The 13,251-nt window shown below is 42.8% G+C and overlaps 1 protein-coding gene across 2 annotated transcripts; it reads left to right on the top strand.

Moving 5' to 3' along the window:
- Window positions 1-928: 928 nt before the first annotated feature.
- On the top strand, window positions 929-2,308 carry GJA8 (gap junction protein alpha 8). Of its 2 annotated transcripts, XM_035115426.2 has the most exons (2): window positions 929-1,984; window positions 2,024-2,308. In XM_035115426.2, exons 1-2 carry the CDS (start codon window positions 929-931, stop codon window positions 2,192-2,194), a joined length of 1,227 nt encoding a protein of 408 aa, XP_034971317.1. In that variant the 3' UTR covers window positions 2,195-2,308. The 2 variants fall into 2 exon arrangements, with proteins under 2 accessions (XP_034971317.1, XP_034971316.1); XM_035115425.2 differs by having other exon boundaries at window positions 929-2,308.
- Window positions 2,309-13,251: the final 10,943 nt, after the last annotated feature.

Raw genomic sequence — 13,251 nt, 5'->3', positions numbered from 1 at the left:
ACTGTGCTGTCATTGCAAACTGATACACAGCAATACACAGCTATGATTAACATAGGTTCATAAACCCCTTTGGTGATCAATAAGAAGCTCTTAGGGCCAGGTGACAGTGGCTTCCAATCCTGGAGCAAAGTTTCCCCTTGATCATGTGCGCCATTATCACTGGCATATCAATGCTTTCAGCAAGATCCCAACACCCTACAGAAGCAGCATGAAAATGGTGGACTGTTTGTAACTTGTGGCATACCATTGTAAATTAACCCATTAGCAGGAACAATTTTGTAACCAACTTTTAGGGAAGTTAGGGAATTTCAGAGAATTTTTCAATGGCAATGCATGATTTTGTACCAGCTGCTCTGGTGACCTGTTCTGTTCACTGGTATAAGCCTAATAGGGATTTTAAAAGCAGTATCAACTGTTAGTCATACTTAGAGTAGACCCATTCAAAGCAATGCACCTGAGTCCGCTGATCTCAGTGGCTTTACTCTGAACAAGACTAAGTTGGCCATCACTCAGTGTGTATAATCCAGAACCACCAAAGTCAATAAAGCAAATGCTGTTGACTTCAGTGGGATATGGCCTGTGCCCTAAATCAGCAAACCTCAAACAACTAAATCTGGAATTGTTGTTACCCCCTCTCCATGCAGATCATTGGGGAAATCATGGAATGTTTTAAAAGTCAGCAGGAATCATAGAATTGTTGAGTTGGAAGGCACGACAAGGGTCATCTAACATCTAATGCAACCCCTTGCAATTCAGAATCTTTTTGCCCAACATGGGGCTTGAAACCACGACACCGAGATTAAGAGTTTCAGGTTTTTATTGACTGAGATATCCTGCCTTCTTTTGAAATGCAACATGTGCTGAATATATTAAAACCCTTCTTTATATAATGCAACTTAATCATTGTCTTCCTCTTAAACAGCCAGAAATGGGTGACTGGAGTTTCTTGGGGAACATTTTAGAAGAGGTGAATGAACAATCCACGGTCATTGGGAGAGTCTGGCTGACTGTCCTCTTCATTTTTCGGATCCTAATCCTTGGGACTGCTGCAGAATTTGTATGGGGAGACGAACAGTCAGATTTCGTGTGCAACACCCAGCAGCCAGGTTGTGAAAATGTGTGCTATGACGAGGCCTTCCCCATCTCCCACATCCGACTGTGGGTCCTGCAGATCATCTTTGTCTCCACTCCCTCGCTGGTTTATTTGGGCCATACTGCACACCTTGTAAGGATGGAAGAGAAAAGGAAAGAGCGGGAAGAAGCAGAGAGGGCTCAGCAAGCTGGGGAAGACGAAGAAAACTCACCCCTTGATCCAGACCGGAAGAGCCCTATAGCCACGAGAGAAGCAAGCTCCAAGGGGACCAAGAGGTTCCACCTCGAGGGAACGCTTCTGAGAACCTATATTTGCCACATCTTTTTCAAAACCCTTTTTGAGGTAGGGTTCATAGTGGGCCAGTACTTCTTGTATGGCTTCCGAATTCTTCCGCTATACCGCTGTGGCAGGTGGCCTTGCCCCAACCTCGTGGACTGTTTTGTCTCCAGGCCTACCGAAAAGACTGTTTTTATTGTGTTCATGCTGGTTGTGGCATCAGTCTCTCTCTTCCTCAATCTTGTGGAGATCAGTCACTTAGGCTTTAAGAAGATCCTGGGTGCTTTCAGGAGGCCAGTGCAGCAACAGCCTCAGGAGGCCCCAGAGAAGCCCCTTCATTCTATCACAGTTTCATCTATCCAGAAGGTCAAAGGCTACAAGTTGCTGGAGGAAGAGGAGAAGCCGACGTTCCACTACTTCCCTTTGACCGAAGTGGGAGTAGAAACCACCCCAGTTCCCCCCTCATTCAACGACTTTGAGGAGAAGATCGGCATGGAGCGCCTGAAAGACCTTTCCAGGGCCTTGGGGGAGCACCTGCCTTCATACGCTCATGCGGATGAACAGGAGGAGGAGAAAGTCGGAGGAGGAGAGGAGCCGGAACAGGAAGTGGCTGAGGCGGCAGCCCAGGGACAGAGGGTGGAACTGGTGACTGAGAAAGCCCCAGAGAAAGGAGAAGGTGACAAGCGTATGGAGGAGGAACAAGAGCCAGAGCCGCTGGGAGACGACTTGCCTTTACCATCCGCTGATCTTACAGCTGACACAAGACCCCTCAGCAGGCTAAGCAAAGCCAGTAGTCGCGCCAGGTCAGATGATCTGACTGTATGAGGGTACTGGCTCGAGTGGCTCTGAAGAAGCCACAGAAATACATATATATCTCAGATGTCTCCAAACAAAGTGCTAAACCAGTCATTTTAATATTATTTCTTATCAGTGTTTTTGGCTAGAAAGGTGCTATCAACGCTAACTGCCTTGTCAGTCCTGTTTGTCCTACACATGGAGCTAGCTGTCCTACGGTGACCCATTGAACCAAAGAATCCCTCTTCCTTCACATACAAATGCCTCACATACAAACGCACTATATACAGCACTGACATCCAAGGGGGAAAGCCTTCCTAAAGCAACGAAGACAGATGTAACGACTGCGATCACAACCTGTTTTTATGCTTCTCTTTTCTCCAGGGATGCGGGAAGCCTGTTTCTTCATTTGGTTATCATAAGATATTGATAAACTGTTAACCTGGGTATTTCTTTGTTCGGTGTTTGCTTTGGCCACAACAGTTTTTGTTCTTCCTTCCTTGTTGAGCCTTGAGCGCAAGTTATTTTCCTCACAAAAAGGGATACCGGCAATTAGTATTGTTAAATGAGATCCATTTATCCCCCTGTGAAAGAACAAAAGCTGCAGTGTTTGCCTGTGGAGATAAATGTGGTTTACCTATACTTGTATCCCCTGGTCCAGTTCACACACTTAATGTTTTGTCCCTGCAATACATCCCAACCCGTTGTTGCAAAGAAGTTATGACTCCTCAGATACAACAGTGCCTCCTAGGAGCAATTTATGTGGTTGTGTCATGCTGCTGTATTTTTTAAAAACTAGTTCTGAGGGACATGTCAAGGACCTGGGTCACATATTATATTAATTAATTAATTAATTATGTTAAGTTGTTTTATCTTGTCCCAGGCAACCCAAAGCAACTTACAAGCAAATACTGGTTTCTCTTCATAAATGTGGCCTCTAGGACAGAGGAGCACATCATCTTAGAGCAGTGGTGTGGAACCTCTAGCTCATAGGCCTGATTTGTCCTCCTCCTATAACCCGTGAAACCACTTAGGTCAAGCCATGGCTCACCCACCTATACCTGACATCGTAAATCACCATCAAGTAAAGGGGCAGGTAAAGGTGCAGCTGTGCCGAAAGCCTTGTGTTTTCAGCTGATTGTTGGCACTTTCAAAGTCCTAAGCAGTGGAGAACAGGTGTTACATGACCTGGACTCTGCCACTGATTTGTTTTAGTTACCTTTCTTATACTAGTGGTGGTGGTGGTGGGGGAATTCCCTTCTGCTTTCAGGGGGCTAATCATCTCTTGCCCCTGCCAAGCGGGGGAAATTTTTTGATTGCTTTATAGGAAGACATTCCCTTGCATTTTTGAGGGGGAAATCGTCTGTCTTACCTTAGTCAACTTTACAAAGTGGCAAAGGTGCTTTTCTCCCTCCAAATAAGTGCTACAGCTCCTTGCTGTAGTTGTGAAGTTCTTCACAGCCTTAGTGTGGCACTCAAACCCTACTCTTCTGCTTTAAAAAAGGAGCCATGCAGGTCCTTGTAGATTCCTGATCCTGGAGAGCCTTGAATTTCTTAGTTAAATCATCATTATCATCAAACCTTTTATTGGCATCACATACAAACATCCAAAACAAATCAATACAGAATTACCACTTCCCCGGTAGCACAAAACATTTGCTAAAAGAAAGGCAGAGCAGTCTATCGTCGCATCTCTAGGTCTCCAGGGAGATCAGACGTCTGCAGTGTATTTTGACGACAAAAAACCAAATAGAGATTTTTAGCCACTAACTTGGTGAGCTCCTGATCATTCCCCAGTAATAGAAAACGTACGACCTCCAACTCTTGTTTCCATTTGGGGATGCAGAGTTGATCTAGAAATTGCTGATGGAGATCAGCAAATTCTGTATATTCCTGCGTATAAGACTACTTTTAAACCCAGGAAAATCATCTCAAAAGTCGGGGGTCGTCTTATACGCCGGAATATACAGTAGTTTACAATTAAGAAGGATGTGTGTAAGGGTTTCCACCAGGTGGTCTTCACATGGGCAAGTTCCTTCTCCTTCCACCCTGCCTGAGAACCTTCCCCAAAGGAGGTTTGATGGATTTGAATTAAACCTGGCTAGCGAAAATGCTCTTCTTTCTTGAGGGTTAAGCAGAAATTCAAGGTAATTGTGGTTAGTTTCATGTGCCCAAGAAAGTTGAAAATAAAGATGGGGACATGTTTTCTCTGCTGCTACTGTTAGTTTCTGGCGTTCAATATCCCACAACCTAGTTTTTATTATAGCCTTGGCAGATGGTAGGGACATTGATTGCAAAAGCTCCACTGACAGCCCGAGTTGCTGTAACTTCTTGTTAAACTATTGTAGCCCTGGGGAAAGAAAGAGGTCTAACAAAACTTCACTGAGGAGAGGATCTTTATCTGATGTAAGGCAGATGTTTAACCAACATAGAAGAAATCTCGCTCAGGCGACAGTCTCTACCTTGTGTTGACCTCCCTCTAGACACAAGGCTGCATAGGGTACACAGCGTGGGACAGTAAAAATCTTGAAGAGGAAAGCTGCCTGCACGTGTTCTCCCAACTGGGTAAACCCTGGCAGCCAGACTGGAATACCATAGAGCAACTGAGCTATAATTTTGGTGTTGCTCCAGTTGTATATCATAGTATATAGGTTTCTCATACACCACAAAGGTAACAGATATGGAGTTGTATAACATTGTTATGTATTGTATATTATAGTACTGCCTCTAGCAATACTCTAGCTGCACATCTTATTGGGCTCAGTGGCAAAATACCAGTCTTTTAATGGATCGGGATTGTGTTGTTTGATGGTAATGCCTTTTTTGTGTTATAATTTAGCTGGTGGCTAAATGTACGTATCCATAACAACAGAGTTGGGAAACCTGTGGCCCTCAAGATGTTAGTTGGACTACAACCCCCATCACCCATTACCATTGCCTATGCTAGCTGGGGCTGATGGGAATTGAAGTCTTATGAAACCCAGAGCAACACAGGTTCCCTATCGCTGTCTAACAAGATTTCTAGCCAGTGGTGAATAAAGGCATTTATTGTGGCATGAAAGTTGCATCCCAAAAAATACATTACTGTGCTTTCCCCTCAGTATATATGTGCTATCGTTGAAGTGCTGGTAGCATACGTCCTACTGTGCAGACTGCATAGTCTACTCTTATTGCCCTGGTTATTCTGGTTCTTGCAATCTGAACCTATGTAGGACCACTGCAGAATGAAGCTGGTTGGATGTATCTTAGATAGACACATGTCTCTATTCTAAACCACAGTGAAGTGATAAGAATATAAGACAAGGGCCTTGTTGGAGCAGACCAAAGTTTACTGCTGGGTCATCAACAGTGACCTACCAGATGCTCCTGAATAGCTCAGTTGGAGTACTGTAGCAAGGAAATAAGTGTATTTGGCATTAAAACACACCTGTATCATCAAAGAAATTCAAAGGCTTTGGGTGGAGTTCAATTAGTGCCTTTGTGATCATGGACAGGCTTTAGAGCCAGCAGATACAGCCACTAAAGGAAGGGTGGGGGTAATTTTGGCCAATTCCCCTTGCAGTCTCTCACTACTTTCTGTCTCTTTTGGAGGGTCCGCTCAACTCTCTAGAGCCAATTTTCAGGGGGTCTTGGAGCTCCAGGGGCTAGTCGCACACAAAACACGGCTCCTCTACAATTAATGGAGGCACCTACTGGGTCAAAACCAGCAACTGGATTTCACTTGTTAAAACGTCTGTTTTGTTAAACAGGGTGCACATCTCTAGTGTTGAAAATGTCCACCACATTCTAACTAGCCTGAGAACTATGACAAATCCTTTGTAGGCTTGGGCAAAATACAACTTGCATATATTGTGTGTTGCAAGTAAAATATTTTTAAGAGGATGGAGACTAATAACAGAAATGTGCAGGTATGCATTTTCATTGGCGCTGCTTTTTCAGTCCTCAGTAGCTCAGCAAATTCTCTCCAGTTTGAAACAATGCAAAGGGCTTGCTGCAATGGGAGGTGTAATCCAGTTCAGAAAATCCCTTTAGCATAAACTGCCAACACCCAGAATGGGCCCCATAGAAATTTTCATAAGATTTGAGGACTGTTAGCATCTAATTCAGAGGTCAACTGAAGTCAGGGATTTTTTTCTGCATTCATTCCCATGGTTTGGGATCAGGCTTTTAATCCTAACCAAATTCCAATGTATTTTGTTCCCCTATAGAGAGCTCCCTTTACAGTTTCAATTGTCTGCTATTGGGGTGGCGGCATCCTTTGCAGTCTTACACTTCTGTACTTTGTTTAAATGACTGCTCCAATCCTGTTATAGCATTATGTTATTAAAATGGTGTTGAAGTCTTTAGTAACAGGGGAGGGGGGGAAATCAGAATAAATCTGTTGGGTTTTGGATTTTTGTTTAAATGAAAGACTGAATGTGAAACACATTTTAGAAATATGAGATTCTAACAAGAAGTCATTTGGATCAGACCAAGCGTCCATCTAGTCCAGAATCTTGCTTCTAAGAGTGACTCAGAAAGTAAGTAAGGCAGGTGACATTCTAATTTATTGCAAATGATATAAAAATGATTTGCCATGATAATTAAGAAGACAAATGTTAGGGCTGGTTCGTACAGAGATCAAAAGCAGGAAGAATAATGATATGATATACAAAATAAAAAGAGCTCCATGTGACTAGTTCCATCCCCAAAAGGGAAATAATTTTGGTCAGAACATGAGAAAGCGGATGGCTTATTGGCAAATTGTAACTCATTTAATAAGCAACCCACTATGTTGGTGCCTAAGTTAAAGAGACAAAAAGTTTTTAAGAATGATAGAAAATGATATCATTCTATGTGTGTTTTATGTGTTCTTCCTTTTTAATAACTTATACCGGTAATGTTTTTATATGGTTTTGATTGAGTTCTTTTTTTTGTAATTTGTCTTTTGCAAATTGTTTTGGTGAAAATTGTGAATAAAGATTGAACTCAACCCATAGTGGCAGAAAACATTATGAAGTGTCCTGAGCTAAACTACATGCTGCTCTCTACCCTTGTGGGAAATACAGCTGTGTTAGACCTCTTCAAATACAACAGTGCCAATTTGCTTTCTATTGCTCCAGGGAGTTGGATTCAAAGCATTGTGTTCAAATGGCAAGGAAACAAGATTTAGACTAAGAGTCAGCCATAATCACCAGAACCATCAACTGTTTACATCTCTCAAGAAGATACTATACAAATTGGACCTCTAATCTGATTCATTACAGTAATATGTTTATACTAGTCAAAGCCTTCAAAGTATTGTTATTTTAATAATTTTCTATGATAATCATCCAGGGGGGCATGGTAACCACAGTCTTCTTTCTCCCCCTCTCTCTCTCTTTTAGCAGTTTTGTTTGCCGGTTGACAATGCACTTTTGAAAACAGAATGTCAAAAGAGGTTTGTCATGAGCACAAGGACCTACTGTTAGAAAAAGCATACTGGCATACTTTGTGAAAGTATTCCTAAAATGACTGTTGTCTTGATTCATCATGACAATATGCAATTGGCAATGGGCACTGGAAGACTTGCAGCATTGTCCCAACATAGTTTGCTGCACTGAGCAAAGCTATTTACTTATTAACCTGAAGAATCTACTGTATATTAATTTAGGCAAGGGCGTCAGGGGCGTGGCAAGCCACCCGCAGGGGTGCCGCAGCAATCTGCCCAGGGGGGCGGCGTGGCGAGTTGCCCACAGAGTCTGCCTGGCGGACGCAAGCCCTACTCCCAAGAGAGACGCGCTGCAGGCTAGGCCCTGAGGTAAGTGCCGCCCCCCCTGCGGTGTGCCATTATGTCACCCCCTCAGGGATGACACCCAGGGCGGACCACAGCCCCTGCACCCTGCTTCCTACGCCTCTGAATTTAGGCAAAGTGCTGCTAATGATATCTGCACGTCTGTGAGGAAGACACATTTGTCCTTAAATCTGCATGTGTGTTTGAAAATGCATATGGTTCAGAAATATATATATTTTATTTTAATATGTCCTTAAAAATGGGGCTGAACAATCTGGTGGAGTGCTTTCTTGTGGCTGTGAAAAGGTAAGTCTTAGGGTGCTTCCAGACTTTATATTGCAAATGGCTAATTCAGATAAATTTTTGGCCTATTAGCTTCCACACGTTCCCATTCCCCCACATTTATAATATTCATTGCTATTCTGTCACGTGTGATCCATAGCTCGTCAGAACGTATCCGTGTCCTTTGGGGGGAGCATCGCAGAACAACTGTTAAAGCAGGATGATGTGTGGATGAGCAAGTACAAATCCACTTCAAATGTAGTATGAATGCACCTCCACAAACGCCTGCAATAAAACAGCAGTCTGGATGGGGCCTAAATCTACTTGAGAATAGGTTGTGTGTCTCTTCGGCATCTAGGAGCTGAAGGTACAACAGATCCTTTAATGGCTGTGTTGTAGCTTTTATCACTGGCACAACACTTGGAAAGGCTAGGCAGTTTGAGGACCCATTGATGATCCAGTTGTTTGTGCCACCTTTCCCAGGACCTGTCTCGAGAAAGCAACAGGCAGGGGGGATTAACAATCACACTGCAGAAGAAGCAATGTGTTTTTGGTGTGAAAGGGTACGCTATTTGGACACAACAGTGATATCGCATTCAGCTATCCAAATTACATTTGTGTTTCACAGCCTGATGGCAACTCCCCAACCTGCAAGGAAACACGCCACATACCTAAGGCTGTCCACATTATTTTGGCATGTGTGTCTGAAAATCTCGAAAGCACAGCTAGCCTGCAACAGCTGTCTCGGTTCATCCTCCCCATTAGTCTCTCAAGCAGGTGGGAAGAGAATATGGGGTGTGGACCCCATGGAAGTAACAACAAGCAACACGCTCTCACTGGTGTTTGCTAGAGGGAGACGCCATCAAATTAACCCCCCCCTCCCCACAATACACACAAAATGAAGGCAACTCTGGTAGTTTTCCAGATTTTTCGTGTATGCTAACAATATATTAAGTGTACTTTTAAGTTCTTCTCCAAATTCTGTTACTTTCTTGTAGTGTAGCTTCCCTATTCACTGTCATGTTGCCACAATGTTGATTTCATTTGTGAAGAAACAAAAATGGAATAGTGTACGATTATTGCTCATTTGTATTGGGGGAGGGTGGGAAACTCTAACAAATGACCCTGGACAACTCTGAAATGCACTAAAAATTCAGCTTCCTACATTGCAGTTTTAACTTACAGCAGTAGTGTGGCTGGGTTACAATTGAGCTAAACAGGCAAAGGTCTGAGAATGGGAATTTGGACAATTGTTAAATTATTATGATTCTAGGCACTAGAAAGTTTTTCTTTCAGACAGTGGAGGATGAACGACTTGTCCACTGAGGATTATATCAAAGCTATCTGTGTTTTGGTTAACAGTGGATCCAGGATGGGTGCAGCACACTGCGCCCACTGAGGCAAATTCCCATCACCATTATTACTACCTCATACCTCCTCCTTGACCTGTTAGTTTTTTCTGAAGACATCCATACCATACCCTAAAGCAGAACAGGGCTGGAGGTGGATCACTGCCTGAGGCAGTGCCTTATTCTGCTTCATTATAGAACCAGCTCTAATCGTGGGTGCAATAAAATGATTGCTATATTAGGTGTTCCCAGTAAACAAAGTGAATATGAACTCCAAAATTAGGCAAATGAGTCATTTCTATAGCACTGTAATACTCAAATTTCTTTATAGCCTTTATCTCACTCCTCTCCAGAACATGATATCGATCGTTATTATTCCAAGTTCACAGAAAGCAAACAGAGAATTGTAATCAAGTGATTTGATGTTCAAGCAGGGCTACTGAACTTAGGCTCCTTAGGTCAAATCCCAATGTCCCATTCACTAGACCACATTAGTTCTCTATTACATTGCTGTGTGCAGCAGGTGAATTTCACAGGCTATAGAGTGAGTTTATACAAGGTCTGTACAACAATCCCAGACTCCCATCATTCACTTTCTTACTGAACATGCAGTTTTACATTTAAAAATAGACCATATTTGATGCCGGAAAAGCAGCAATGTTGCTGTTCACAGACAAAGCTGCCTTTCAGAGTCATGACAGAGAATAATCCCAATGTGAGCTCTTCTTTGTTTGATAAAACAGGCACATAAATGAAAATGCTGGTCTCTTCAGCAACTCTGCTCCATAGAGGGTAGGGAAGGGGGCTTGATGATGAAAGTTTTTGGTGCACACAGATTCTATCAGTTAAACCTGTTCAGATCCATAGGACCCAACAGGACAAGAGAAATCACTTTATATCATCTTAAGTGTTCTAGATTTTAGGTGATAAGGGCCACTAATAAAGGATTATCAATTGGTTCCCAATAATAAAATGCTTTTATTTTCACTGGTAAAGCGATACTGAAAAAAGAACATTCATATTTCTCCACAAAACATTTTGTATTTTCACAGCAGTATTGTATATTCACGAACATGGTAAGTCAGAAAACTTGTGATTACTTCTGTGCAATCTGTTTAGGTCACTCAGCATTTGTATTAAGTTTTTGTTTTTACAACTATAGAAGTGCAATTTTGAAAAGTGTTTTTAGAATCATTATTTAAATGTTTAAAAATTTAAAGACACAGATTTTGTCTATTTTTTCGATGTTTCAGTGTTATTGATTAGTTCGTATCGAAACAATTGTATCGAGGCCTAATAACAGCTGGAAGTTTGTTTAATATCCTGCCTTGTTGTAACCAGTTTCCCAGTTGGGATGTAATGGAAAGCTATGGTTAAGCTTGCTGGTTTAACTGGTTGGATCGTGAAGGGAAGAGTTGAAGAGTTGTATGCCTGGGACAAAAGAGTTGTCAATATCTTAGTTTATAATTTATATTTGGGTTTATTTGGGGCAGAGCATTTGCCTAGTAAAATTCCATGGTGACATTCAGATGAACAGATTACAGCAACCTTCTCCTCCGACTGGATTTTCCCTTGGGAAATGCTCTAATTCTTGGGTCTTTAGTAGTGTTCCATCACGTGCAAGCATTCTATTGCAATAGAATGCATGCACATGGAACACTGCTGAGAGAGCAAACAATGTTTATGACAGAAACGAAGATTTCAAGAATTATTACCAAGACACCTCCAAAACCAGAATGCAATCTAGACTAGATATTAAAAGGGCCAGCAAAATTCTGTTAGGATTGATGACATCTATGCTATAAACAACTTCACAATGGTTGCAAGCCTCTATTTTCAAAGAAAAACAAGGAAATGCACTTGAAAAAGTTTGACAGTGTAGTCAATCTTTAATTTCAAAGCCTCATATTTAGTCCTGTTTCTCAAGTACTTTCCCCCTTTTCAGACACTGCTTTCTTCTTTTGTGTAAAGGCAAAGAGCAATTAACTTGATCCAATTCTGTGAGGTTTCGACAGCCCACTCTGAAAACCCCATTCATCTTTACAAAAACCTATTAAGAGAGACAGGGGTGGTGAACTAGATCCAGCCAGCAGGCCAGGTCCTAGGTTCTCCCAAATCCAGGCTACCACTTTGACACTCGGGTGATAAATTATTCCTCTGTGGTGTGGCAAGTCGCACTAGAAAAGAAAATCCAAGCTAAGTGAGCCTTGAAGCTACAGCCTATAAAATGACTTTAGCCCTGCTTTCAACAGGCAGCCTTCCTAAGGAACTCAGAAGCGCAGCCAATCCCAGTAGGTTTACCCTCACCACAGATCAGCAGTGACAGCAAACCCCCTTTCCCAATACACAACCAGGAGTGCACTTTAAGGCTCCCAACTGCACATTAGCAGCTGCATCTCTACCAGCCCCACACCTGAAATTTGGTCTGCAGGCTGGAGGTTCCCCATCTGATTTAAGATAATGCATCTATCCAATTGCAAATACAGATGTGAAATTGAGGCTGAAAAGGGAGCATAGTGCAACTTAAATGATTTAGGCAGATAATCACGCTGCGAGACTTTTAAACAAATCACATGAAGAGCTGGCAGATTTACCTCTTTTCAAGCCTGATCTGTGCAGTACAGACTCCCTCGCCCACCTTGACTTCCCACCTGCACCCTGTCACATATAAATACACCCACTTCTCATGCTAGCCAATGTGCACATAAAGCCCAGTACAAGAGGTTTCCACTTCACCCGGGTATTCGATTTCTGGTTTGCGAAAGCCGACAGCCAAATGTAGAAACCAGGAAAGCTTTGCATTCAAGGGCTCTCCCCTGCTGCCTTCATCCTGTATAAATCGGGATTTTGTTCAATCCAGCCTTTACTTAATGATCACCCAGGGACACCTTGAATAAAATCTCCAAATAAATTGCTCGACAACACATTTTCTTTACAGATAGGAACAGATGCATTAAAAAAACAGCAAGCAAGCAAGCTGCATAAAATGAGATTACACAGGAGTCAAAAACAACCGGCAGATAATTGTGTAGGACCTTAAAACACCTACAGAAATCTTCATAGTTCCAAACATCTCTCGTGTGTGTGTGTGTGTGTGTGTGTGGTTTTGACGGACTCGATGAGGCTGCTATCCCCTCTAGATTTGCAGAGTCCCTTTTGTTAGCCGGTACCCTAGTTGCTGGAGAAGCCCGCCGAGTGCCGTCCCTTAAGGCGCCTCCAGCGAACCAGACACTACCGAGCCCTCCCAGTTGAAAGGGAGCCGCTGTCGCCCTACGGGCGTAGCCAAGGGGGTGAGACGGGGGGGCAGCTGCCCCACCCCTAAATATAGATAGCTGAGGTTCTGCTCCCCGCCCAGCAAAAATCCTGCCACGCCCCTGCGTCGCCCTCCTCTCAACCTTTGCATGCCTCGCCTCTTCCCCGCCCGCTTCTTCAGCTCCGTCCTCCAGATGCCCCAAAGCCTCGCGCAAGTTTAATACCCGGAAATGCAGGTTATGTGAGCGACTCTAGTTCCTATCTCTATGGCCCCCTTTTGACCCTCCCGGCCATAAACTACATGTACTGTATATACATATACATATACATATACATATAATGTCTCTATATAGTTAGACCCTAGTTTGTCTTTCTTCTCCTGGGTTGCAAATGAGAGTTACCCATAGAAAACAACGGAATGCTATTTTTCTTTATTTTAAAAAAACCTTTTC

Source organism: Zootoca vivipara, chromosome 4 (assembly GCF_963506605.1).
Source record: "Zootoca vivipara chromosome 4, rZooViv1.1, whole genome shotgun sequence".
Lineage (NCBI taxonomy): Eukaryota > Metazoa > Chordata > Lepidosauria > Squamata > Lacertidae > Zootoca > Zootoca vivipara.
This window is presented reverse-complemented; position numbering and strand designations above follow the sequence as displayed.

What these genes read in the sequence shown, in the direction of transcription:
- GJA8 (XM_035115425.2), top strand. Translation starts at nt 929, where the DNA reads ATGGGTGACTGGAGTTTCTTGGGGAACATTTTAGAAGAGGTGAATGAA.